Genomic DNA, 25956 nt, shown 5'->3' on the forward strand with positions numbered 1-25956 from the left:
AAAAAATTGAGTTTCCATGGTTTCTTAGGTAGCCTGGATTGTTTGTTTGGCTTTTTGGTTTTTTTTTACACAGAGTTGCAAAGAGGAAAAAGTTACTTGTGAAGCTTGAATTAATTCAGTTACTTGTATTGTTGGCATACCATTTTCTTCTTCTTTACTTTTCTGAGTAAATAATGAGGACAGTTGTATGTAACATTGTAAAGATGAACTGTGAATTTGATTGGTTCCATGCTTCCACTTTGGCTGGATAGTGACACCTTTAGATGAAGCTGAAAATAAGTTTATGACTTCCCATTTTCAGTTTTGGATTTTGGCTCCTTTTCTGTCCTGAAACCTTATTTTCTAATGTATATGAAGAATTCTCTCACTGTTTTGCCCAAAATGTTTTCTCTTTTGTAAGTCCACATTCCTCAGAATAAGTTCACATTTTTCCTGTTTTCACCTACAGTGAGGAAAACAGGATTTTCCAGTTCTGCAATTTAGTGGCAATTCTGAGTTTCATTGGTTTCTCTGCTAAAAATGCAAATTTCTTAGAATATTTGTTGTCTTGAATGTTCATTTTAATTCCAATATGTAATCATGAACTGAGATTATTGTGCATTAAATTACCACACGTTAACTGTGAAAGCCTGCTTCTTACCTCATTTCCCTGAGTCATGGTTTTTCTTCTGTGCTTTCAAGCATGTAACAAATGCCACTGCAAAACACTTGGTATGATTGCTGCTAAATTGTGCAAGTGCTGCTCGGCTCTGGGGGTGGAATAACCAAGGTGTCAGGCTCACAGTGGTGCTTTCTGCTGGCTTTTCATGTAGGCTTTGCCTGGGTCTTTCTGTGGGGTAACAGTTCTTCACCTCTGACCACTCTGAGGCCTCAGGGATGTTGGGCTGAAAGGGCATTGTAGCATTCACATTCTCTGAAAAAATTCCTTTGCCCAGGATTTTTCTCCTGGGAAGCTGAAAGGCAGCGAGAGAGGTCCCAGAGAACAGGAAAACAATTCTTATCTCATTTGCTTCTCCTGTGTTGTGCTCACGTGGAATGTGTTTGGAGGTTGTTTACCCACAGGTGATTGTTTCATTGGATTCTGCTGTGAGTTGTTTTCACTCATTGGCCAGTTGGGGCCAGGCTGTGTTGGGACTCTGGAAAGAGTCAGGAGTTTTCATTATTATCTTTTTAGCATTCAGTAAGTATCCTTTCTGTATTCTTTAGTATAGTATAGTATTCCTTAATAAAATATAGTATAATGAAGTAATAAATTAGCCTTCTGAGAACATGGGGTCAGATGCATCATTCTCTCCCCTTGTCAGTGAAGCAGCATTTACAGTAGAGCATCATTTCTCTGTGAAGTCATGGGTTAGACTTCTCGCTGCTGAAACACAATTTGTGCCTTTGGTTTACCTCAGAGTTGCTGTGTGATGATCCTTTGAAAAAAAGGCTTAATGGATTCTTTGCTTTGTATTGTATTCTTTGTATTCTTGGGGGTTTTTATTCAATTTTTAGTCTGCAAATAAAAACCTGTCTTAAGTTTCAGTGTGTATTAAAAAAAATTTATTTACATTGCCTCTAATGTAAACAATATGCAGCAGCATCCTTTCAATATCCTTTTAGCAGAGGATGCCAATAAAGATTGGTTTACTAGAACAGACACATAGTTTTGTTAATTTTCTTCATTATTTGCTGGAGGGAGCCAAATATTAACTAAGCACACAGGACTCGAGGTGAGGCTGCCCCAGCCCCAAGCAGAGCGGGACAATCCCCTCCCATGCTGGGCCCGATGTCCCCGGGACAGGGATGTCCCTCCTGGCTGCCAGGGCACTGCTGGCTCACCTTCAACTTCCCACTGCCCAGGAGCCCCAGGTGCCTTTCCCTGGCACTGCTCTCCAGCCCCTCATTCCCCAGGCTGTCCGTACACCCAGGGCTGCTCCATCCCAGGTGCAGAATCCGGCACTTTCCCTGTTGAACCTCACATGGTTGGTGATTGCCCAGCGCTCACATTTGCTGAGGTCTCTCTGCAGGGCCTCTCTGCCCTCAAGGGAGTCAGCAGTGTTATATCATCTTGGGAACTTGCTCAGGAAGTGAACCCTTCCAGTCCTGCATCCAGGTCATTAATGAAGATGTTCATCACATGATGTTTTTACCAGCTGTTTGTTGAACATTTTATCCAGAAGGATACCAGGAGACAGCACTGAAAGCTTTACTGAAATCCAAAGTGGTTATGTCGCCTCACTTGCCCTGATCAGCTAGGTGGGTTACCTTGTCAAAGGGTAGCACTGCTTTATAAATTGGACAAGTGCTGATTGCTGTCTGATTAAAGAAAATGGGGAGTAGCTTGAGTTGTTTTCTGTGTTCTCTAAGTTGCTTTTCATCACTGAGCCTATGAATCTGATACCAAGCATGTGCTAAATGCTAGTGGAGTAGGATGTTGTATTTTTTGTTTGTTTTCTGGAGAAGTTTCAGTAAAAAGAGGTGACAATTCCAGGTTGTCTTTTCTGGCTTGTTCTCCTTCATTGTTGAATGTTCAAATAGTAACATGTCTGCAGTCACTTGACTGAGAAGTCAAATCTAAGTAATTGATGCTCTGCAACAAATAGTTGTGAAGGCTGTACCTACAAGCAGAAGGCAGCTTCTGAAAGCAAAATGCCTTACTAGGTCTGATAATATGTTCTTAGAGTTCACATTTACAGGTCATACAGAAAAACAGCACAACTGAACACCTGAACAGTGTAGACAAGGAATTCACCCAGTGTGGCAGAAGGGCAAGGGAGGAATAGCAGTGTGGAGCTGGTATCCTGCCTGCTGAGCCAGTCTGATTCTTGCCTTCTCTTTTTTGGGGCTCTTCCTTCTGGCTTTTTCTTTAACATTTGCTGTGAAGTTTAAGTCTTGAAACTGGAGATGGTTTCTCAGAATGATTTGGGAGCACTGAAGCATAGCCAGATCATGATGAAGCCTACAGTAATATAAATTTTAAATTAAGGTTAGTTATTAAACTGTAGAAAAGGACACAGCAGTTTTTTGAAAACTCTAATTACTGAGGTTATTGCCAAGCTGGAAAGAAATTAGTTGTTTTGCCAATAGCCAAAAGATGGAAGATAAGAGTTACAAGCAGTAGTATAAAACCTGTGAATGCCCACTTTGTTTTGGTATTAAGACTTTATTATCATGTTAACCTGAAATGTGTTCAGAATTGTTTTTGTTGCCACTCTTTCAAGGTGCCACTGAAAAAGTAGATGTTGGAAAAAAGTGGTTTTGTGTATGTGAGATACATAGAATAAGCAAAGAGTTAAGTTTTACTTCAGCTTTCTAACATGCATTCTGTTTTATTAGTTCATTATCAGAAATCAGTTCAATCTGTCAGTTTGGTGCTTTATGTGAACTTTTCCAATGGCAACCAGCAAATTTTTTTTCCCCTTGTATATAAATCAGTAAATCTGTCAAAGTCTGCCTTCAGCCTGGCTGTTCATCCATATGCTGCAGAATGGTGAAAGAACAGGAATGCAGCAATTTCTTAGACAGAACTATATTACTGTGTTCTGCAATGCTGGATGTGGAAGCTAATTAGCATTTTTTTGAAATTTCTTTGTAGTTTATTACTCTGTACAAAATTTCACCTGGGTATATGCAAATGGATTCATATTATCTTGGTAGGGTGGTATGATATCTGAATGGCAATGGCTTACAATAAGAAACAGGATTCATTTCCTAGCATCTTGCAAAACAGTTTCTCTAAGTAATTTAACCTTTTCTGTGTGAAGCAGTCACTAGGGAACCTTATGTATAATGCTACATTATAATAGGCTCTTGCACATAAACCAGCTTTTAACATTTTTTCCCCAGTATGCTGCAGAGCTTCAGTAGTTTGTTTTTAAACTGAGCCAAAATAACCATAACAGCTTTTTGTGGGTTTAGAAAGCAGATGTCAAGATTCTCAGAAATGTCTCACTGCCCTAGTGCTGTATTTGAATTTCTGCTGGTGCAGATGTGAACTGTGATGGGCTAGTGGGTCATCTGATTCTCTAAAATTATTTTGCAGCAATCAGATCAGAAATTTATATAATGAAATAATACATAATTTTATGGCAATGTAATTCCTAATGAGAATTTACTAGATGTCGATTTTAAGGCGATAAATTCAGACTACTGAGAGAATAAACTTGAATGTATGTAAAAGCTTTCTTTCCTCTTAGAGAGCTCACATTTCTCTTCTCTTCTCAGTCCTCCTTTGCTGCACTGTAAGTTTTGCCATCAGGTCCAGTAGACTCAGTGATTTGAAGGCATTAGGAAAAATAAATCCACCAGTGTATACACTCAAATGAATGCATCCTGCAATATGTTACTGCTAAAACTACTTACACTTAGAGCAAGTAATTAAATTCCACTGATGAGATTATTTTTTCTCCTCAGAATGGGAAGTGTCCTTTTCACTTTTCTGCTTTTCTTATAATCAAAACAACATATGTTGTAATTACTGGTTTCTTGATGAATTCACAGTAATAATCAAAAACTGTTGGTTGGTTTTGGCTTGATGCAAGAGCATTGGTGTTGTCTTGAATGAGGTATTGCCAATATACAAGTCAGGATTAGGTTTTTTTGGAATGGGTTTAGTATATTCAGTGAAGCTGTATTGCAGGCAGGACACGGCTTTAATCCAAGGCTTTTCCATCAGTTATTGGGAAAAAATTGACAGAAACTTTGCCCCAGTAGTAGATGTAGTTTTGAGGAGATTATTTTCTCTATATCTGCCATTTCTCTCTGTATCAGTGTCCCACCAGTGTTTTCATCTTGATTGGTTTGATCTCAGTTCATTGGCTTCTCTCTTGGTGCAGGGATTTCAGGGCAAGCTTATGGCAGTGGCCAACTAAACCAGTGCATCTCATCTCCCCTAGCACATGACTACTGTTCTTTCTTAAAATTTGTTTTGCTTCTTTACATTTGACCTGTCTTCCCACATGAGTTTGTTGGGGTTTTTTTTTTTTTGTTTGATTGGTTGGTTTTGTTTTGGTTTATTGTTTTCTTTCTTGTTTGTTTGGGTTTGTTTTTTTTATTTTATAAGCCAAGGCTGCTAATCCATGTGTAATTTTGGAGCCATCAGGTATGATGTCAGCTTTTCCCCTTCAGTCTGAGAATGTTTTTCTGAGGAGAAATAGCATGTTAGCAGAGGGCTGCCTCAGCAGCCTGATCCTAGAGGGCAAATGGGAAAATCAAGTAACAGGAGCTTCCATGAATGAACACATCTTGTACTTCAGAAGTATTTTGGCATAGCTGAGCCATCTGCTGCCTAGAACTGGAAAGTTCTGAAGGCACTGTCTGCAGTATGTTGGTTCCAGCTTATGCTCTGTCTTTGCAGGATTTGGTCTTTTTACTTTGTCTTCATAGTCTCATGTGGGGCTTTGTCCTGTACAGGTGTGCACTCATTAAAACTGAAGATTCTTAATGCCCAGTTCTCAGGGAATGGGCTGTGATTTAAAAACCAACAAACTTTGGTTTTCCTCTGGACTCTTTGGCATTATGCTTTTTTCCCCTCCCTATTTCTGGGGTGCTGTGGCTGCTTATGCCTAAGTGAAATTTTTCTTGGCACAAGCTGACAGACAAACTTGAGAAATAGACTGAAAAACTGCTACTTTTGACTCTTTTCCCGCTAGGAACTGTGCTGATTTTATGAATGGGAAAAAAATCCTCAGAGCTTGTTATTCCAGTCTAGGTGGAGTTAATGCTTAGGCTGGGTAAGGGTTTAGAAACCTCTGAAAGGACTCAGTAAGTCATGTGGGAATGTGAATCAATGAACTACCACCTTAGGAAACTCAGACATATTTAAATTTCTCATTGAGAATGTTTCTTCATATGTCTTCAAAGTATATAAAAGAATATTAGTGACTGAGGTCCACCTGAAATGTGTTCAGAATTGTTTTTATTGCCACTCTTTCAAGGTGCCACTGAAAAAGTAGATGTTGCAAATAACTGGTTTTGTGTATGTGAGATACGTAGAATAAGCAAAGAATTAAGAAGTTTTATTTCAGCTTTGTAACATGCATTCTGTTTTATTAGTTCATTATCAGAAATCAGTTCAATCTGTCAGTTTGGTGCTTTATGTGAACTTTTCCAATGGGAACCAGCAAATTTTTTCCCCTTGTATATAAATCAGTGAATCTGTCTTGTGGCAGCATGAAAGAGACTTTGGGATGTTGCAGAGAACGAGTGAAGAGCTTGCTTTTCTAATTTCAAGTGATTTGCTCTAGTTGCTGTCATCCAGTTAGTTTTTGTGCTGGTATTTTGTTATAGTGGGGTTTCTTGGAGGTTAACCCATGGGTTAACCCATGATTGAGTGGGTTGGTTGGTTATAAGGGCAGTGTCAGTTTTCAAACTGCAGTCCCCTGTACTGAGCAATGCTTGTGGTGAGGTACTAAGGCAAGGCTTTGCTGGACTGTCATCCACTGCAATCAGAATAAATTCCTCAGCATGTAAAATTAAATGTATGAGAGTCATGTTGTCCTCTACAGTTAATTGATGAAGTGTATAACACTGCTCTGCTGGGGAGTTTTCCCATCTGTTGCAGAGGACAGTGTGTGCAGAGGAATTGTGAATCAGTGCTGGCCTGAGCAGAATGAAGAGAAAAGGAACTTTGTGAATTCTAAGTGTTGGGGTTTTTCGATGTTTTTCCTGCAGTATATCTTGCTCTAAGTGCTGTACATGTTTTTATGCAACTATTTCTTCAGAGAGAAATTAAGTGTGTAAGAGAAATTTCTCCCTTTTGTTCTCTTTTGGGAATCACAAGGCTCTGTTGGGCCACCTGGCATTCTGGGCTGAGTGCAGGTCCAGCTGGGCAGAACAGAGTCACTCATGTGACTCTGCAGAGCACAGCCTCACTAAGCTCCTTTGCAGAAATTTGGAGTGTTTGGGAGGTTCTCTATGTCTGTGCTTCACAAGTGCAAACAACCCTGTGGTAAGAACATTATATATAATCATTAGGAAGTCTAGCAGTCTCCTGGTTTTTCATATTTTGCATAATGAAATTATTTCATGGGAAATAAAGATGTTTGTAATAGCTCTTCTGGTAATTTAGCAAGTCTCACTTCACAGGTAATTTAGTTTTTCCTTTATGGAATAAAATAGCTTACATAGCTTTCTTGAGGTTTTCCTTTACTAATACAATTTCATATATACAATGGCTATTAATATAATTTTCATAATTCAGATTATTTAATTTACAGAATCACAGAATAGTTTAGAGTTGGAAGGGATCTCTGGGGATGATCCAGTCCAACATCCCTGCCAAGGGGTACCTGGAGAAGGTTACATGGGAATGTGTTCAGGTGGATTTTTAATGTCTAGAGAAGGGGAGACTCCATGACCTCCCTGGGCAGCCTGTTCAGTGCCCTGCCACCCTCAATGTAAAGTTCTGACTCGTGTTGATTGAAACTTGTTGTGTTTTGTTTTATGGCCATTAGTGCTTGTCCTGTCCCTGGGCACCACCTAAAAGATCTGGCACTTTGGGATTTGTCTTGCCAGGAGCCCTGCATTCATCACAGCTTGAGAATTTAGCTTTGGGTTTTGATGCTCAGAAGTCACCAGTGAGAAGGGCTGGATTTACTATGGAACTCCAAGATGCTTTTCAAAGAGCAAAGTTTGTGTTGGGTTTATAAATCCGTCTTTTCAATTTATATCTTTGTTTCCTATGTTTGCTCTGTTCTCAACACTAGTATTGAGTTTGGCTTTGTCTTAGTGCTTTTAGTTGTTGCTTTTTTTGTATCTTGTACTTCAGATTTTTATTGTCTTTCTCATTGCAGCACTTGCAGCATTCAGTGACAACTTAAACAGTGATCACGATGTTACACATGTGGATTTTGTGTAATTTAAATGTGGAGCTGCCTGTCTCAAACTGGTCTTTCTGAAACAACCTGGGAATTTGTGCCATAAATTTGACAGATTATTTTGCTGAATGTGGAATTAATATCTAAATACATGTCCCCATAATGAGTCATTGTGTTGTAATCAGTCAGTAGTTTTACCATCTTACTGTAATTAGACCCACCTACCCCCCTACAGGTAATGCCCATATTTGTCTCAGGTTGTACTGGGTCCTCACTAGTCCTTAGGCTGGTGTAGGTAGTAACACAAACAATCAAGCAGTAGCTGCTTGGAGAGTAGAAATACACTGCCAACTTGATTTACATTTCTATTTTCAGTCCATTTCAAAATCATAATTGTGTTTTGCTGAATATAAATAATCTTCGATGGTCCTTGAAAATACATGCATATCCCCAGACTTCATGAGTTCCAAGTTATATTCTTCTGCCTGTCATTTCCAGTTGATAAATTCTGGACTTCCTTTTTTCTTTCAAATAAATAAACAAAAAAGTAAATGAATAAAATTTCTCTCAACACATACTTTGATTATGGATATTAGTCATGGTTTTGAATGGTGTTTGTGTTCACAGCACAATTTTGGGATGTGATAACATCATCTCTGAAGTTAATGTATCTTCCTGACCAGAACCTTTAATTGGATGTGCTCTCTTTTAGCCTGTCTTGTAATGATTTTCTATGAATATCATTAATAATTACAAATAATGTGAAAAAAAAAAAGGAAAACAAATAGCAAAAAAATTGGAGTTATGGTATACAGGTATGAATATATGCAGTTTTAAAAAAAAACTCCCTGTCAGTCTTCACTCCATTTTCTTTGAAAACAAATGCTGTATTTGACCTATAACTTGGTAAGGAAAAGCAATATAGCATTAGAAATCTTAAAATATTCAGTACATGAGGAAACTGTTGCCTGACTAGATGAAGTAACTGCTTGGAGGAATAACCAAAAACGTTTTACTGTAAGACTTTTCAATTAATTGCTTTGACTGTGTTTGCAGGATGCAACAAAAGTGTAAAATATGGGTCTCCTTTAAGTATTTTTCCACAGTTCCTTGGGTCATGTGTATTAAAAGCAGGAGGTTTGTGTTTAATAATGCATTGAGATTTTTTTTAGATCATCATTGGTAGTCCCTGAAGCTCTGCAGGCATTTTCAGTCTGCAGGCTTGCCTGTGTCATGCACACTGGATTTTGGAAATTAAAGCAGAGCTGTGGCTCAGGTGTGGTGTAACCACTGCTGAAGAGAGCAAAACAGAAAAAGCTGGAGCTAAATTCAGGTGCAAGGCAGTTTGTCTCTAAGGTAGCAAGAAGGGGCAAAAAAGAGATTTTTATTTCAGTAAGCTTTAACTGGTGTCTCTTGCCTTCAGAAGGAAATTGTACCATTATGCTCCTGGCAGATCTAGAGGGATCTGGAGATCTCATCTTTGAACCTTGGAATGGAACAGCAAAATACTGATTGGGCTGGAGAGATTCATGTCTGCTTTAGGCAGGAGCACTGTGGGAAAGTACTTCCAGGTTCTCACCTTCACTTTGCATTTGTTACACAAAACAGAAAGGCTAGAGCAGGAAAATGAGCAATGGGAGAATGCCTGTGGTTGTTCTTGCCTTTTCTGGAGCAAATTGACATGGTTTAGGTAAGTGATGTGGTTGTGTGACTGTAGGTTAGAAAACTCTGGGAGTCAGGCTGGATGCAACTGTTACTGATTGTTTTCAGAGCAGTCTTGAAATTAATGGCAATGATTAGGAACTTGGATTTCAGAAATGTCAGGAAACGTTGACACTTGGATTTTATGTTACTTAGAGAAAAATATTCACTGTTTTGCAGCTGAAAAGAAATTAATAGCCTTGATCCAAGACTGCATTTATGCTGAACCTTGTGTCAAATGCAGTATTCACAGTGAAACCAATGGAACAGTTTGAGCTGTTGTGTGATTGAAATAAAAGCTAAAGCTACTCCAGCAGGTGTGCTTCCTTCAGGTTTTGGAAGCACTGGAGTTCTTTGCCCCATTACATGTGAGGTGTCTTGAGTCTTTCTGTGATTTTGGTATGGTCCCTAGTTAGTGTTCATTTCTGGAGCCCGACTGGGGTGTAGAGCCTGCAGAGTGCAGGGATGGTAGAGAAGATATTCAGCTGTGCTGGAACATAAAGGTTTCTATTGTCTGCTAATAAAGGCCTGCAGCAGCTGTTTACATTGAAATAGAAGTGAATTTTTACTTATGAGCTGGTATTTTTGCATTACTTAAGCTAGCTTTGTTTTTCAAACATCACATTTCTCCTTTTTGTGGTATCTCCATTTCTCCTTTTTGTGGTGTCTCCAATGTAATGTTGTTTTTCAATAGCATTATCAAATACAGTAAAGGAAAACTAGTTTCAATCATATTCCTTCCAAGGCATTGTAAATATTACAGTAAGCATTACTGGCAATGAATTTCCTTTTAGCATCAGTTCTGCAATTAATGCCTTTGTCTATTCTGCCATGTAGCATTCTATAGAAATACCTGGCAACCAGAAGTTTGCAGAATGCATTTGGGGACAACCAACAGTTATGTGAAAGCAATATTGCCTGTCAATAAAGGATAATAGGCAATAGAGTGTGTGTGTAATAGCTTCTCTGAAAGCTGTTGCTGAGAATGTGGGAAAAGTGTCCATTCATTAAATAGGTGGTGCCATAATTATGTAGGTTTTTATAAGTACCTGAAGAGGCAGCAGCCAGGTCAGAGGAGCTTGATCTTTCCAGAAGAAACAATATGTGATTTTTAAATCCTTGTATGAATCACTTATATGATTGACTAGAGGGTTTGGGGTATTTTTGTGTTTTGTTTTGTTTGGATTTTTGTTTTATTGTTCCTCTCAATAAATGGATTCTGTTCATATTAAGCATGAAAAGCATTCATAGTTGCCTTTAAATTCTGCTTAGTTTTTGTGCATTCTGTGTCTTGATTTAAAAGGAGCAGTTTGGGGTGGAGAATAGCTGAAGACTGATAGAGCTTATCCAACATGAATGCTGATGAGGAGAACTGGTCAAACTCAAACTGTGTGCTGAGCTAGCACAGAAAACAGCAATAGCTGTACAAACCCATTTGTCTCCCAGGAGAGATTTTCTGCGTGACCAGGAGACCAAGGACAGACCTTGAGGATATTGTCTGAAAAGACCTGTGAATGTCTAATTGAGCAAAAAAAAAAAAAAATCAATTCAGCAGGGAGTGGGAGCAGGGGTGCATGGGAGCCTTGTGCCATGCACTAGCATCCACTCAGTTTCCTGTCTTCAGCAAATACCTGCTTTTTGTGTACTTGAATATATTTTGTTGTTGTTGGACTGCCTCAGAACTTTTAAACATGGTTTAAAGTTCTGTGTAGTCCTGCTGTTGGTCTGTCTGTCTGGTGCCTTTCCCTTTCTTTTTGTTCATGTTCTGGTAATTTTCAAAGCCACTATTCATACTCAAGTGTGCTTGGAGAAAGGATACTGATCACAGTATCAAGTCATTAAAAGCAATGAAATCCCTACAAGTTCGCTAAAACTTCAGGTAGGCTCTGCCCGCAAGGAGGTGGGGTCTTTCTGCATAGAGAGATGGTTTTAAATCCTTGAGATTGAGGACTGTGTGTGGAGTGTTTGACATGGGTGAAGCTGCACAGATAGGTGCTGTGCTAAACATGGGACAAACAATCACTGTACCTTGCTGTTACCTGGAAAACTGAGTAGGAAACAGTGTGACTGATGATGGCACTTGGAAAGCTACCTGCTTATATGATTTAGCTGAAATACTGGAAATAAGATCAAAAGATTTACTTATGCAAACATTCATTTGAAGTTATTGTCAGAAGGCAGAAGCTGGGAAAAGTTTCTGTGCTGAGGGCTGTACAAGCAGTTTCTTTCATCACCAGGTTTGAACAGATGCACTTGGAAACAAAGTTTTGATGAAATCTTTTTGTTGCAATGATTGATTGTGCTACTGATATGATGCCAAGGTAGTTAAATCCCAAACATCTGTCAAGGTGTTCAGCTTGAGTTTATTGAAAGTCTCCTACAAGGAAATGAGATTATGTATGAGCAGCTTTACACAGATGATGGTGCTTTTATTAAAATATGATATGGAACACCTCAGACTTACCCTGAATTTGCTGAGCCAAAAAAAAAAAAAAACAAAGATGTGCTTTGAACATGAAGAAACTGAGGAATGTGCTATGCCTGTTAATACCTGAGAAGGACTGTGGAGCAACTCTTTTGCAGTCAGCAGGCTTCAACTTGCTGGGTCAGTTTTCCCTCTTGTTGGGGCTTTGTCTATGTTCTGATTAAGATATTCTTGTTATGATCTAGAAGTAAAAAACGATGTATGGCATCTTGTTCAAAATGAGTTAGTTCTGAACAGCAAAGCAAAATTCCTATTTTATCAGGTCTGCTAAGCATGACCAAAATACTGGTACTATAGACCTGAGAAGGAAAAAATGATTCAGGAATGTGTGTGCTAAAAGGTGACAGCCAAAAAGAGTCTTCAAAATAGTCCTTTAACTTCATAAAGAGGTTGCTTGAGGTTGTTGGGTTTTTTCATTTATTTGGTTTAGTTGGATTTTTTTAGAATAAAAGTCTGGTTCTGAAAGGAAAAAAGGTTATAACAACATAATAACTCAGGAGAAATTAACATGTTAGACATGTCTAAGAGGTCATTACTGGCCCAAATATTTAGGAGTTGTTATAAATATTTAGACACATCCATTTGACATGGTATAACATAACTAGAGTGGGTTGAAAGTCCTCTAATGTGGTAAGTTAAGATGTAGTGTGCAGGATGGTTTGCATTGCTGCAGGACAAATTGCTGGGTGCCACTTGCAAATGCCACAGGATTGCTCTGTGCAAGCTGGGGCTTTACATCTGGAATTGAACATAATCAATCAGCAAGCCCAGGGAGCTAAATTGGCTCTTTGTCTCTTGATAGGTAACAAATCACTAAAAGCACTGCAGGATCAATTTTGTTTGAAGAGATGCTTAGTGTAATGTTTAAATACAAAAATCTAGACAAATCTTGAAGCAAACTGCATAAAAGCGTTTAGGAAAAAAATATTTAGGAGTGATTTGTATATTTCAATATGTATCCTGACAAGCTGAATTTGTTTCTAAGTAAATATTTGTTCTTTAAACTTGATTGTTCTTGCAACAGCTGAGAGTGAAATCTGATTAGCTTAAGGTCAGACTCTGAGACATTAGCTGCTGGGGGAGGCTTTGGGTAAGTGTTTGACAAATTCAGAGGGGTGGGTTGGCCTTGTCTGGCTGCTGGGTGCCCACCCAGCCGTTCTTTCACTCCTGTGAGAGAGCTCAACAGGTCAGGGGAAGAAAATAGGATGAAAAAGCTCTTGGGTCAGGATAAAGACAGGGAAGTCACTCACCAGTTGCCATCATGAGCAGAACAGATGCAATATGGGTAAGGCAACCTCGAAGGTTCCCCACTCTTCACTTGGTACAAGTGGCTGCTCCATCGCTCCCCTACAGCAAAACCCCTTTCTCTTCTGGGGTCCCTGTTCTTTCCTAGAAATCAAGGCTGTGGCTCAGCTGCAGAGCACTCCTGTTCTGCAGAATATATGTCCAAAAGGTTCAGTAATTTGTATTCAGCATATGCTGCTGTGCTTCCCCCAGAAAATATGGATTTGAGCACATGCTTTTCCAGATTAGTATGATGAACACTCAAAAATAGAAACTACATACACTGACTCTATCTATCAAGAGTGAGAACCCACAGCATGGCAGTCTCAGATGTTTGGTACTCTAGTTAAGCATAACCATTACAAAATTTTGCTTTTTGGGGGGTTGGAATTACACCCAATGTAGAGAACATTGGGAAAATTTATCCACCTGATTTTTGTTGTCCTATGAATCATTATCTCACTGGGGTTGTTTGTTTTGTTTGTCTTTTTTTGCTTAAGGTGCTGCCAGCATTTTATTGTGTTAACAAGCTGTTCACCTGTCTTTCTTGCTTGTGTAATGATATTCTATAGATAAACACAGAGCAGCTGGCAAAGCTTTAACCAGGCTGTTGCTTTTTTCACAGTGCTTTTTTTTACATATCCTCGTGATCAATTACCAATTGTTGTCTTCATCTCTGAATCCTTTTTCTTTTTATGCATGTGCAACACTAGGGTAAGACTTCATGACATTGTACAAAATATGACTCTTGAGGGATTTTTTTTTTCCTTTTTTTCTTTAACAGATAGCACTTCAGATGGTAGACTAAAAGGAAAATACCACAAACTAACTAAAACCAGGACCAAACAATCCCCCAACTATGTACTTGAAACAGCAGTTCCTTTTTCATTTAGTATGAAGAAAAATTTTTGCTGCTAAACCTTCTGACAGTTAAATGCCAGAATTTTTGACTCACCTGCTTGTTAGAGAATTATTGTTTCTTCTTGCTATTTATCAGCATTTGGAAATTAATGACAAATTCCAAGTGCCTGTCCAAAGGAAGGATGTGAATACACTTGGTTACATGTGAGGTGAGAAATAAGCAGATGTAGCAACCTTCTGATCTCTCTTTTTTAAGAAGTACTTTCAGTCTTTGGAATTTGTCATCTCCCAGTTAAACCTACACTGCAACCGTGACTGGTGTAAAAAGCTGTCAATTGATTAAGTTTCTGTCGCTGTAAGTACATTTTCATAATGGGGATAAGTAAACTTTGGACTTTGTGCCTAATTTCTGTGACTATTGAACAATTTTTTTTTTCCTGATAATGTTTTGTAGGTCTTAGGTAAATTTTTAGCTTAAAACTAGTTATTTGCAACATCATTTGTAAGTTTTGAAAATACTGAATGGGCTCATCAGTGCCTTTATTTTAATTTTTAAAGCCTAATTCTACCTTTTGCACAGACCACATTGCCAACTGGTACAAAGAGTTGTTTTCCAATAGAGAAGCATTATTTTCTGTACACTGCAGATAGAAGCGAGTTTCTAACCTATAGCTTCCATGAATTCTCATCCTAAAGGGAATGTGCTTTCTCTTGGGAAGTCCCTTTTAAAAATTTTCTGTGCTATGCAGTAATGGTTCATGTTTGGGACTGTCTGATAATGGCAGTACTTATTTTGAGGATTGGAAAGTTTGAGGTTGATCCTGTGCCTCTTTCCTTTCCCTGAAAATGTAGTAGGCAACAGATTTAGACTGAGAACAACTGGAATCTTTCTTATTAGAGACCACTACTGTTATGACCTGCCTCTGAGGCAGGCTAACTGAGATTCCTGTTAATAAAATCCTTGGGCTGAATTACAGTGAAAAGACACTGAGTGACCGGTGTATTTATGAGGCAGGTTTATTTTAAAACAATTCAATTGCAGTGGAAAATATGTAGGCATTTTTTTTATCTGCTATAAAAGTATAAAAATATCACAAAATATGTAAGGAAAAGAAAGAGAAGGGTAAGAGCAGATAGTTGAGAGGAAGGATGACACCACCTGTGGATCAGGTGATGAGGCTTGATTACTATTTTGCTGTTCTCCTGTTCACTGATGTGATCCTTTGGGAGTGGGGACCCATAAAACCAAAAGTTTGTCAGGTTATGTACATTCAAGCTGGCATGGAAATGCCTGGATCCCTTCCTGGGTGGGATTCTCCAAGTCTCATGCCACACTATGGGCTATGTACAGTGCACTGATGGAGAATTCCCAAAAAGAGTGAGGGAGCACTTTTAGGTCCTGGGTAGTCTTGAGCCCCCTCTCTTGGCCCTGTCCACTCCTTGACCCCACTTCCATGTTTCTCCACTTTGTTTTGTTGTTCACCATGGACCTGAACAGGAAAATTAACTCCAGAAAGGTGCTGCCCTGTGTTTGCACAGCCCCCATTTCCAGGCACGTCCTGTTCTGACAGTTAAAAAGTATTGCACATGTTCTGTCACTAAATATTGTCCTGTGATTGTGAGGGGTTTCATGCAATGTGTAATAAAATACATGTATTTGTGTAAAATGCACCTTTTTACCAAGTGCTCCTTGAAAAGTTACCCCAGTGGATGTAGGTTTGCTTTGTTCCCATGTCAAAAGGCAATCTGGATTTACCAGCAGCAAAGGCACATAATTGCTGCTTTTCTCTATAGTTTTGTTCCATAGGGATCAAGTCAGGGTTCCTGAGTGTGTGGCAGAAAAGCAAATGCTTAGTGCTGGAAGAGTGCCAGTGAACAGTGGGAGATCTGGAGCTTTTCAAGTCCATGGAATTTATTTTAAGGAAGGTTGGGTTTTAGCTGTTGTTCTGAAGACTTTAGATCAGCACCTCAAAAATGATGGATATTATTTTCCAGAGGACAGCTGGCAGGCTTCAGAAGATAGTGCTATCACTAGCTGGGATCTTGCTCATTTGCATGGTTCCCTTGCTTCTGTCTGTTCTTTGGCTTATTTGGGATCATCATGTCTTCTTTTGGTGGTGGTGGTGGTGGCTGCATTCCTGTTGCAATCTCATTAGAAGAAAAAGCCTGAACAAGATCTGTACTTCTCTACTAAGGATCATGGAAACCTGGGGAAAACTTTCCCTTTGGTGTTCAAATTATGGGCTGCTGGCAGGTCTAAGATGACACATGTTATGTTACTCAAAAAGAGGTGGTATTGATACTTGAAAGCTGCTGTTACAAGTCGTGCAAAAAGTACTTGCAATTTTCTTTCAAAAAGGGACATGTCCCTAAGAACCACCCTTGTGTCTGTAAATATGATTTTCAAAATGATTCTTACATTCCAGAATTACTGTGTGGTTTGAGATTGTTCTGTTGGCACCCTGGCTTCTTGTTGGTATTTATTTTTTGGTCTCTTTCCCATGTTGGGAAGTCTGTGCTAGAATTTTTCCTCTGTGTTAGTTGTCACTGTTTTTTAGGGAGAGTTCCTGGTTTTGGTCTACCAGCTTGTTTACAAGATGTGAGAATAGCATCTTTTCCTTTGATAACATGCAATAAATAATTCTACAGACCTGTTATTGATCTAATAACCTGTAACTAGCTAAAAGGTCTCTTAAATTATAGTCCATTTAAATCATTTTTGAAAAATCAGATCAGAATTCATTATGCAATAAACTGAACTAACGTAATCCTGGTCACTGTTAATTGGTCAGACTTGATGGGTAAAGCCAGAATGTAACAGTTCAATAGTTAATGCAACTTTTTCATATGGACAGTTTTAGACTGACTTGGTGCATGACAGGCAGTCATCTTCTGATTTTGGTATCTGACCTGTTGAGTGGAATTTATTAGAAAGTAAGAATCATTAAAATAAATATTCAGTGAATGATCTTTCATAAAATAAAAGGATGGTGTATTAGTATATAACAAGGCTGAATATGTGTTATTTTGTTTGGTTGGAGGTTTTTTTTTGTTTAATTTGTGGTGTACTGATCCCTGTTTTGCTACTGACTGGAATGATAGCTTGTGTACAGGATACAAATGGGGATAGTAAGTTTTGACCCATATATGAAGTGATGGTTTCAAATCTGTGAAGAGTGTTCTCCAGTGGTGTGGTACATTGTGCTGGCAATAAAGATCCTCAGGATAACCTGGGCCATTTGTTGGGCTGAATATGTGGAATATAAAGAGATATTAGGCAGAAGGAAGACAAGGTGTACTTGCACAATGAGATTCCTGCCTGGAGAGCTGATACTGAAGAGGCTGTTGGGATGATAACAGCAATATCACCACATCCAAAAAACCTCCCTGTGCAACTAAACAAAAATTCTCCCCTGAAATCCCAAAGCCATAAGTGCATCCCACAGTGACATGGTTAAGGGAGTTACTGCAGTCAGTGAAAACAGAAATAGGCAAATAGAACTAATGCTGAATAAGGCAAAATGACCAGTGTTGGTGAAGTCCAGCAAATCAAAACAAGAACTTGGATGCATTAATTTGTTGTTAAATGAGATGATTTCCTGAAACAAACTACCAGGGTAAGTGGTAGGTTCTCCATGAGATGTTTTCATTAATTTTAGTAGCCAAGGATGGGAATTATTAATTCTTATTCTTCCAAAGAATAGTAAGGAATTTGGATTAAATTATTTGAACCATATTTTGCATAAACTGAAAATAAAAATTGGCATTGAACATGGCACTATCCCTAATTTTCTGTTACTTTTAGTGCAGTAAATTGAATTAGTAAACTTTTGTTTTATTCACTTTAAGTGGCCCCCTGTGAAGAGGTTTAGAGTTTCATGCAGTTTCATCTTGCCAGGGACCACATATGATTGACACAATTAATCAAAGATCACACTACTAATCCACACCAAACATAACACAGTTGAGAGAACTCAATTAAAACTTCCGTTCCTCCAGTTGCAAAAATCAGCCACGTGGGAGCTGTGTCTCAGGCATACTTGTTTTGCCTGAGACCAGTCTTAATAAATTGCCTTATTTTGCTTCTGCAATGCAATTTAGATGCTTAAAAATCAGTAGTCATGCTTTGTCACAATTTCATACACAGACTCCTGCATCTTTGTTTATTGTCTAGAGGGTTTTAATGGTTGTGGATAAATGCTGAAGGAAAAGGTAAAAATCAGAAATAATAAAATCATTGAGTAGAGAATGCTTAAAGAAATGCTTTACTAAGCTTGACTATAAATACAGAAATTTAGAACTAAACAATGTAAAATTTAGTAATAGAGTAATTACATGCTCTCCCTTTTATTATCATTCATTTTGAATTTTGTTTGTTTCCCTGACCATATATCACAAGCTTTATTCTTCTCCCTGGGCACCTTTATAGCAGGGCTATAGTGAAGACATTATTCAAGAGTGTAGATTTTTGACAGCTTACAATTAAGATGTTGGAACCAGAACTCCTAGCTGTTAATGTTCAAAAAAATCCTTTTATGGTGTAAACCTTTACTATTAGTATTTCTCAGTGCTTTTGAGGAGGCATTCCTTTATTTGTTTGGTCTTTATTATTATAGTTACTTTGTTTTCATGTGGCCAGAAATCCATTGTGATGATTCTGTTGTTTGCCACCTGAAAGGCTTGTGACATAATTTTCTCTCTGTAATGCCTTGTTTAGTGATATTATTATTAGTGTTACAAAGTGTTTGCATCTGTTTGGCCCTGGCAGATTCAGTACCTTTCTCACCTGTGGCTTCATTCTTGTGGTGCTCAAAGGGAGGATTCTGACCAGACCATGCTGCAAAGGTTACCATGGTGCCTGATAGATTATTCCATTGCTTGATAGGTTTGGGGGGTATAGTTTGTTTCTTTTGACTTGGAGAGCAACTTTGTCTTGTTCTGCCTAGAGCTGAAGTCTGCCTCTGTTTAATAAACCTTCTGATTCACTTGTTGGCTCCTCCAGATCATTATGCCACAAGAAGTGAGAATGCCACGGTGGTTTTGGAGATAATGGTAGCTGAATAATATCTCAGATTTATTATATGAGATTTGTTTTGAGAGTTTTTTTTCTTCGAAGTAGAAAAAATTTGTGTGTGTGTGTAAATAATCTCAATATCATTATTTTCCATGCTGCTATACTGCTTATCTGGCTTAAATGTTCAAAAAATCACAGTAAATGCAACTAGCTGAAGTTGGTTTAGTTTTTGGGATTGGTTTGGGTTGTTTTGCAATATTAATGTGATATTGTCCATGTCTCCAATGCAGAGAACAGACCCTCAGCTCCTTGCTCAGTTCTACTATGCTGATGAGGAACTAAATCAAGTGGCAGCTGAACTGGACAGTTTGGATGGAAGAAAGGACCCACAGAGATGTACCCTGCTGGTCAACCAGTTTCGTTCCTGTCAGGTAATCAAAGTGGCAACTTCCTGATTTCACTGGGATTTTTATGTGCATTTAATGTATTCCATTAATTTTTTGGTATTAGTTAGTTTTTATCATCAGAGCTTTTTAAAATGGACCTTTGTTAGATACATGCCTTTCAGTACTTTAAAGGGTATATTCTTGAAAATACTATCCATAAATTAAATTTCCTACATCTCATTTAAGAGTGTTGATGCTTTCCCTGAATAAGAATACACATTATCAATTTTGTTTCCTTTCAATAAAATAAGCATACAGAGCTTACAGGGCATGGAAATGTTTCAAAGTTTCAAGCAGCAAAAAATAGGCATGTCATTTGTAGCTGCTCAGCTTTCATGCCTCATCAATCTCAGAGTTTTTCATTAGTAAATGAATTACATTCAGAGGTTTATGTGGTGTTTAGGTAATTCAAATTTTTAGAGGTAGAAAGAATCTACATTTTTGTACCCTTCAAATTTACATGAATGCTTTGATATTTACTCTCCCAGTCACAACCAAGAAATAAAATTTAAGCTGGAGTAGGTTCAATTCTAAAATACCTGATGCTCAGGTGGTATGAGGATTTCTGTATGAAAAGTAAATGTTTGCTGTCACCTCAGGACAATTTTTAGTGGAAGGACCATAGTAATAAATAGACATTTACATCTCCAGCAAGTAAGATATGATGCAGTTAAGTGTAAAGAATGTATTTTGATTCACCCTTGCTAAAATTTCTTCCTGTTACTCCTAATAAAATGTACTAAACTTCATTATGTGGAAAAATTTCATCACTAATCATGTTACAATGAGTTTCAAGAAAAGTGCCCTGATCATTGTAGGAAGTGTTCACATTAGGTTAGCTGAGTTTGTTGAAAAGAAAAACAGTCAAGTGCTCTGTGTTTGCTTGCAAGAAAACTAAATTTCCCAAATTGCAGCTTTTTGAAGTGTGCTTACAGAGAAAGAGTAGACAGTGAATGTGTTGTTTTGTCAGAAATAATTTTTGTACTTCTGTTGACTTTGAATATCTTCACAATTTCACTATATTGTTCCTACAGAAAAATGTGAGTTTTAGGGATTGTCAAACTGGAAGCTGTAAGTTTATTAACAATTAAAAATGCTGTGACTTGGAGTGAAAAAAAATAGATGTGAAAGTTGCCTTCAGGGGAAGACTTCAGTCTTCTGTATGACAGATCAGCTGTACCCAAGCCACACTTCACAAATATTTATCTGACTTCTATAAAACCACTAGTAGTGGATGCTCCACAAACTTTCTACCCAAATTCTTTCCAGACTGGCAGGAAAGGTTTTCTGATATTAAGGGTGGGTTAGCACTATCACTGTGCAAGACAAATCTCCTTGGTGGTTTTATCCTTGGCAGTGACAATTTATTCCCTGTTTCCCTGCAGGCACACAGGCTTCATCATGTGTTTCCTGTAGTATAGGCAGACCTGAAGAGCTGTTCTATTAAAAAAAAAAAAGCTTCTCTCAATGTTTCACCTGTAGGAGTGCAGGAAATGCAGACTCTGACTGCTCCTTGGTCAGTTTGCTTGGCTTGTTCTGTAATGACTCACTACCTTGTGACTCTTATTATCTTCTGATGTCTGGTAATTCCATTTGCCAAACAGATTGCTGTTACTAGAACAATCTGTTGCTAGAACTGAAAGAAAAGATGGAGGGGTTTTTTATGTAGCTATTTTTGTAATTTGTTGTTTTAAAAGTTCTGTAGAATAGGTCAGATCCCTGTCAAATGTCATGTCAAAAATGGCTTTGCTTAATTAGGTCTTACATTATTTTGTAGTACTTTGTGTAAATGCAGTGTTTTTTGGTTTCTTTTAATAATTTCTTCTGTAATTTCTAAATGAGAGAAGGAACAGTATTTTAATAAGGACTCAAAATGTAGGTATTTACTGATCAAATATCACACAGTAGGAGGAAAAATTGGTTTTAGCCTAAGGTGTGGTGGGGTTTGAGAATGATGGAGAACCAACAGCCAGCCCTAGGCTCAGAACTGTGGTGGAAGGTTGTGCATGTAAAAGGAGGGTAACAGCTGTGTTGTGCATCGCCTCTGGTGTCTGCAAAAACCATCATGCAATTCTGAGACCTTTTTTTTAGAAATGTGCACTTTCTGACTCTTCAAGCAATGCTTTTGAAAAGTATTTTGTGACCACAGAGCATAGTTTACCAGACTCCCAGTCTTTGCATGATTTTTTTCCTATTTTGTGCTAGCTTTTCCATGGAAACAGTAGTTTTAAGATCTCCAGATTACTCCCAATTTTTATCTCCATGAAATTTAGAGGCATAGCATTTCTATCAGATTTTAGTGTTTTTTAGGGACAAGAATTTCTAAAATTCTGTGTCCTATCTTGACATCTGTTTTTAAAATTAATTCATTGTTCCTGGGTTGCTTATTTTCATATCATTCACTGATAGTGTCTGCCTGATTAACAAATGATGGTTTTGAATTTTATTTTTATCAATTAGAGAGAGGAAATGCCTTTAAATTAGTGTGATTTTTTTTAAATGCTAACAAGTCTTGCAAACTGTGATTCTTCTTGGAGAGAGGTTGGGTGTGATGCTGGCTCTTAACCATATCTGAGGAGCCAAGATTTAAATCTTTGTGTCTGCTTTGAACTTCTGATAGTTTTGTCAAAGATCTTGAAGTTTTCTGTAGTGTGTGAACAGACTCAGACAAACCAGAAGTTCTCTGCCTAAAGGAGACACTTCATAGTGGACATACTTTAAGTTTTCTATCTTAACAAAACTGGAGAATTAGTCAAGGCAAGTTGAAGGTACGGTGCATTGTGGATGTGCAGAGAGCTGCAGTCTTCAAGCCTGTTGATGCTTCCTTAGTAAAGAACTGCAACTCTGAATGTTGTCTTCTGCTTTGTCATAATACTGTCTGCTGATAAGAATCACACTTTTTACAGTAAATTAACTTCTCAAAATTTCTGAACATCTTGAAGCTTGGTTTTCAAATGCTGTGGGTTGACTGTACAGCAGGATGCTGAGTAGCATAATCCATGAGTAAGAGTGGTAAGATGAGTAAGAGAATGGTTTTCAAAACTTCATTTTCACAATAATGTGATGTAACACTGTTTTCCAGTTATGGTAGCCTATTATAAAAATGCCATCCCTCATTTTGCTTTGCTGTTTGTCAGTGGTAAAATATTGTGAAATCATAACATATCTATCAATATAGTATCTTGCATTTATTGTGTGATTAATACCTATTCAACAGAATAAAACACTTCGCTACTGGTTTCTGTTAAGATTAACAATACCTAAAATGTGCTGAGATGCATGATGAAAAGCTGTTTTAAGTTTTTCTTAAATAAACCAAAAGGTAGGTAGAATGTAAAACTTTGGATTATTGAACTTGATTGATGGTTCTAGAGGGAAAACTCTTTTTTCCTTAAGAAAAACATCTCTGCATTAGTGAGTCTTCAGTAATATGCAGTGCTTGTTCATCTGAGGTTTTTTCCCTGCAACACAAATCATTGCAGTATTTTTATATCAGTGGTATAACTAGGTGTCCTTTCCTATGCTTTTCACAACATCCCACAGTATTGAATTTTACAAGAAGTGATGGTAACTCATGTACACTTTTGAATTATTCACTCATGCATTCACTATCATTCTCTAAATTAATTTGCTTTGATCGTTGCTGTTTTCACATTGATTAATATTTTGTTAGTTGACTTGGTAAACTGGTTTAAACCAATTTGTTGGCTATTTAAATGGAGTTGGGTTTATTGTTAAACATTACAAAAGTTCATTTGTTTTGTTTTAGAGTAAAGAGTAAAAAACCCCTTTGTTTCTAAAGCAGAGATTTGTTAGGACTTCACCAGTAACAAACCTGTGCATAACAGGTGAGAATGTTTTTAGGATCATAGTTCTTGCTTTCTGTTTCAGTGCACTGAGAATTATTTCTCTGTGTACATTAGTGAGGTCTCAGAATAGCACATGAGTCAGCTCCAGCATGGTTTTATCAGCATTATTCCTGCAGATTGTGTCTCAGCAGTGTCTCTTGATGTGCTGAAGTGCACAAGGGAGGAATTTGCCCGATCAGGGCACTGACCTGGAGCAAGCCATAGACTCTCCTGGCTGTGCTGTCCTTTTGCACTGTTCCACAGCACAGTAAAATGGGGAATTGAGAATATTTGTGAGACATGACTGTTTCTGGCTCACTGCTAGGAGTGATGGACACTGTATTGACTGGCAGTACATTACCCTGGTTCTTCACTCCTTTCCTGCTGTTTGCCTTCTTGGGAAGCACCTCCTGAATTACTGCAACTGGCAGCCCAGTGTTTCCAATTCAGCTCTAGCAGTTCCAGTTTGCTGTAACATGAGGCTTTAAAATGCAGTCTTTAGGTGGACTGCCTCCTGTATGGGTCACTGCTCATACACTGCTGAGAAAGAGGCACCTGTCAACCTGAACTTTGTTGGCCTCTGTAGCCTAAGTAAATGTTGCTGAGGAGTTGGAGCCCTCAGAGAAAGCTAATCACGTTTCAGTGTTGTGTTTTATCACTTGTCTGTCTCAGTTTCTGTAGCAATACAAAATATGTGGTGAATTTTGTCAAAAATGCTGTGTTTCAACCACACTTATCTCCATATTTCTTCAAGCTCAATTTAACAACTGAAAGCATCACTATGAAATAAGTTGACATACAAGTGTCAGTGGAAACAAAGCTTTGTCCTCACCATAAAGGAGTGTGTGTTCCAGGCTGAAGGAGCTTATTTTGGGGTATGGATGATATAAATTGATATAAAGATGATATAAATTGAATATGGCAAACAAGGAGTAAAGGAACAGTGCTGCTGGGAGCATACTTGGGGAATCTGCTTTGTCACATGCTAACATCACACTCATAGGATAATTTGGGTTGGAAGAAACCTTAAATATCACCCAGCTCCAACCCCCTGCAATGGGTGGGGACACCTTTCACTAGATTTCCCCAACATGGGGAGGGACCTTGCTCTTGGCCTTGTTGAATCAAAACTTTAACACAAAAAGAAATTATATGCTCTTTATCTTTGAAATATGTTTTTTTGTGTATCTTAAAAGCTTAGGAATGTAATTTGCTTTCTGAAGAGGGAGATGGATGGATAAAACAAGTCTAGAAGTGGGGAAGCTCTTTGTCTGACACTGTGTTGTGTCTGACCAAAGTGATTGTGTTTGATAATGGGTCACTTTAGGAGGTGGTTACCAATTTCAGCCTGATGGAGAGGTGGCATCCAGCTGTCCTTCACAGCAGCTTCCACCATGTATGTGGGCAGATTACTGTATTGGTTTTTTATTTAATTAAGAAAACCCCACAAGACCCCAACAACAGGAACACAAAAAACCCAAACAAATCAAAAACCCACAAACAACCAAAACAAAACCAAACAAATGAAAACAGCAGACCAGCAAAAATCTAACTCCAAACAAACAAAACTTCCAACATAACACCATCACACAGAACTGTGAAGCTGTTGCAGGGTTTGCAAATTGCTTAGTAACATTTGCAGAGTGGAAGAGAAACATGACTGAGCTGAGTGAGTTGTCACAGAGCATGCATTGATTTCTCTGTAGTGGGAAATGGAAAGGCTCTTCAGTGTGTGACATTTGAGTTTTCTTATTATATATATTTAAAAATAAACAAAAGTTGATGTAGCATGAAATGACAACACAGGTGGTAATCAATAATGCACAAGGGTGAAACTCAATCTGGATTGACAAGTTGCTAAATAATGAAAAGAGAACTTATCTTTGTGTACAAAACACTATTAATTTTTTATCAGTGAAAAGGGATGTGATTATATTATGTTAAATGGTGCATGCTGGGGTAGCCATAGGTTGTTGCTAAAGAGCTGTGATGCAAGGTTGTGCTGTACCATCTGCTCATGATGACTACAATCATTGCATGCAAACTCCTGTGGAAAACCACTGCCTTTGGTGGATGAGCTAGTCATCCATATAAAACATGAGGTGCTAACAGGGGAGCAAAATTAATATTTTATCTGTACTTCAATTAGAACAGTTTCTTCTTTTGGTCACAGGTTTTACTCAAATTTAAAACTACATTGTCTTCTTTCTGAAAAAGAACTCAGCTATAGAAGGTTCTTAATTTCAGAGGTATTGGAGTCTTCTAACACTCAGCTTCAAAAGATAAAATTATTTTTCTCTTCTTAATGTATGATTATTTGCCCTTGATCATAGTTTTTATATTGCTAACTATTGGCACATTGGTACCTTGAATGAGTATTGGCAGGGGCCTGAGCCACAGGGGTGTCATTCCCAGAGTGTTTGAAGGCTAAATGAGGACAATGGAGCCAGGTCATTTTAAGGCTGACTTTTCTCAGCCTTTGTGAAGTAAGATACTGTACCAGACCCAGTTATGT

The 25956-nt window shown here is 38.1% G+C and overlaps 1 protein-coding gene across 4 annotated transcripts in view; it reads left to right on the forward strand.

Annotated features, from left to right (window-relative positions):
- ZFYVE28 (zinc finger FYVE-type containing 28) overlaps positions 1-25956 on the forward strand; it is a 146096-nt gene that overhangs the window by 46428 nt on the left and 73712 nt on the right. For all 4 annotated transcript variants that reach the window (XM_066548711.1, XM_066548712.1, XM_066548713.1 and 1 more), the window contains exon 2: positions 19438-19578. In XM_066548711.1, the coding sequence (XP_066404808.1) occupies positions 19438-19578 (141 nt within the window). The remainder of the gene's footprint in view (positions 1-19437; positions 19579-25956) is intronic.

This window comes from Molothrus aeneus, chromosome 4 (assembly GCF_037042795.1).
Source record: "Molothrus aeneus isolate 106 chromosome 4, BPBGC_Maene_1.0, whole genome shotgun sequence".
Classification (NCBI taxonomy): Eukaryota; Metazoa; Chordata; class Aves; order Passeriformes; family Icteridae; genus Molothrus; species Molothrus aeneus.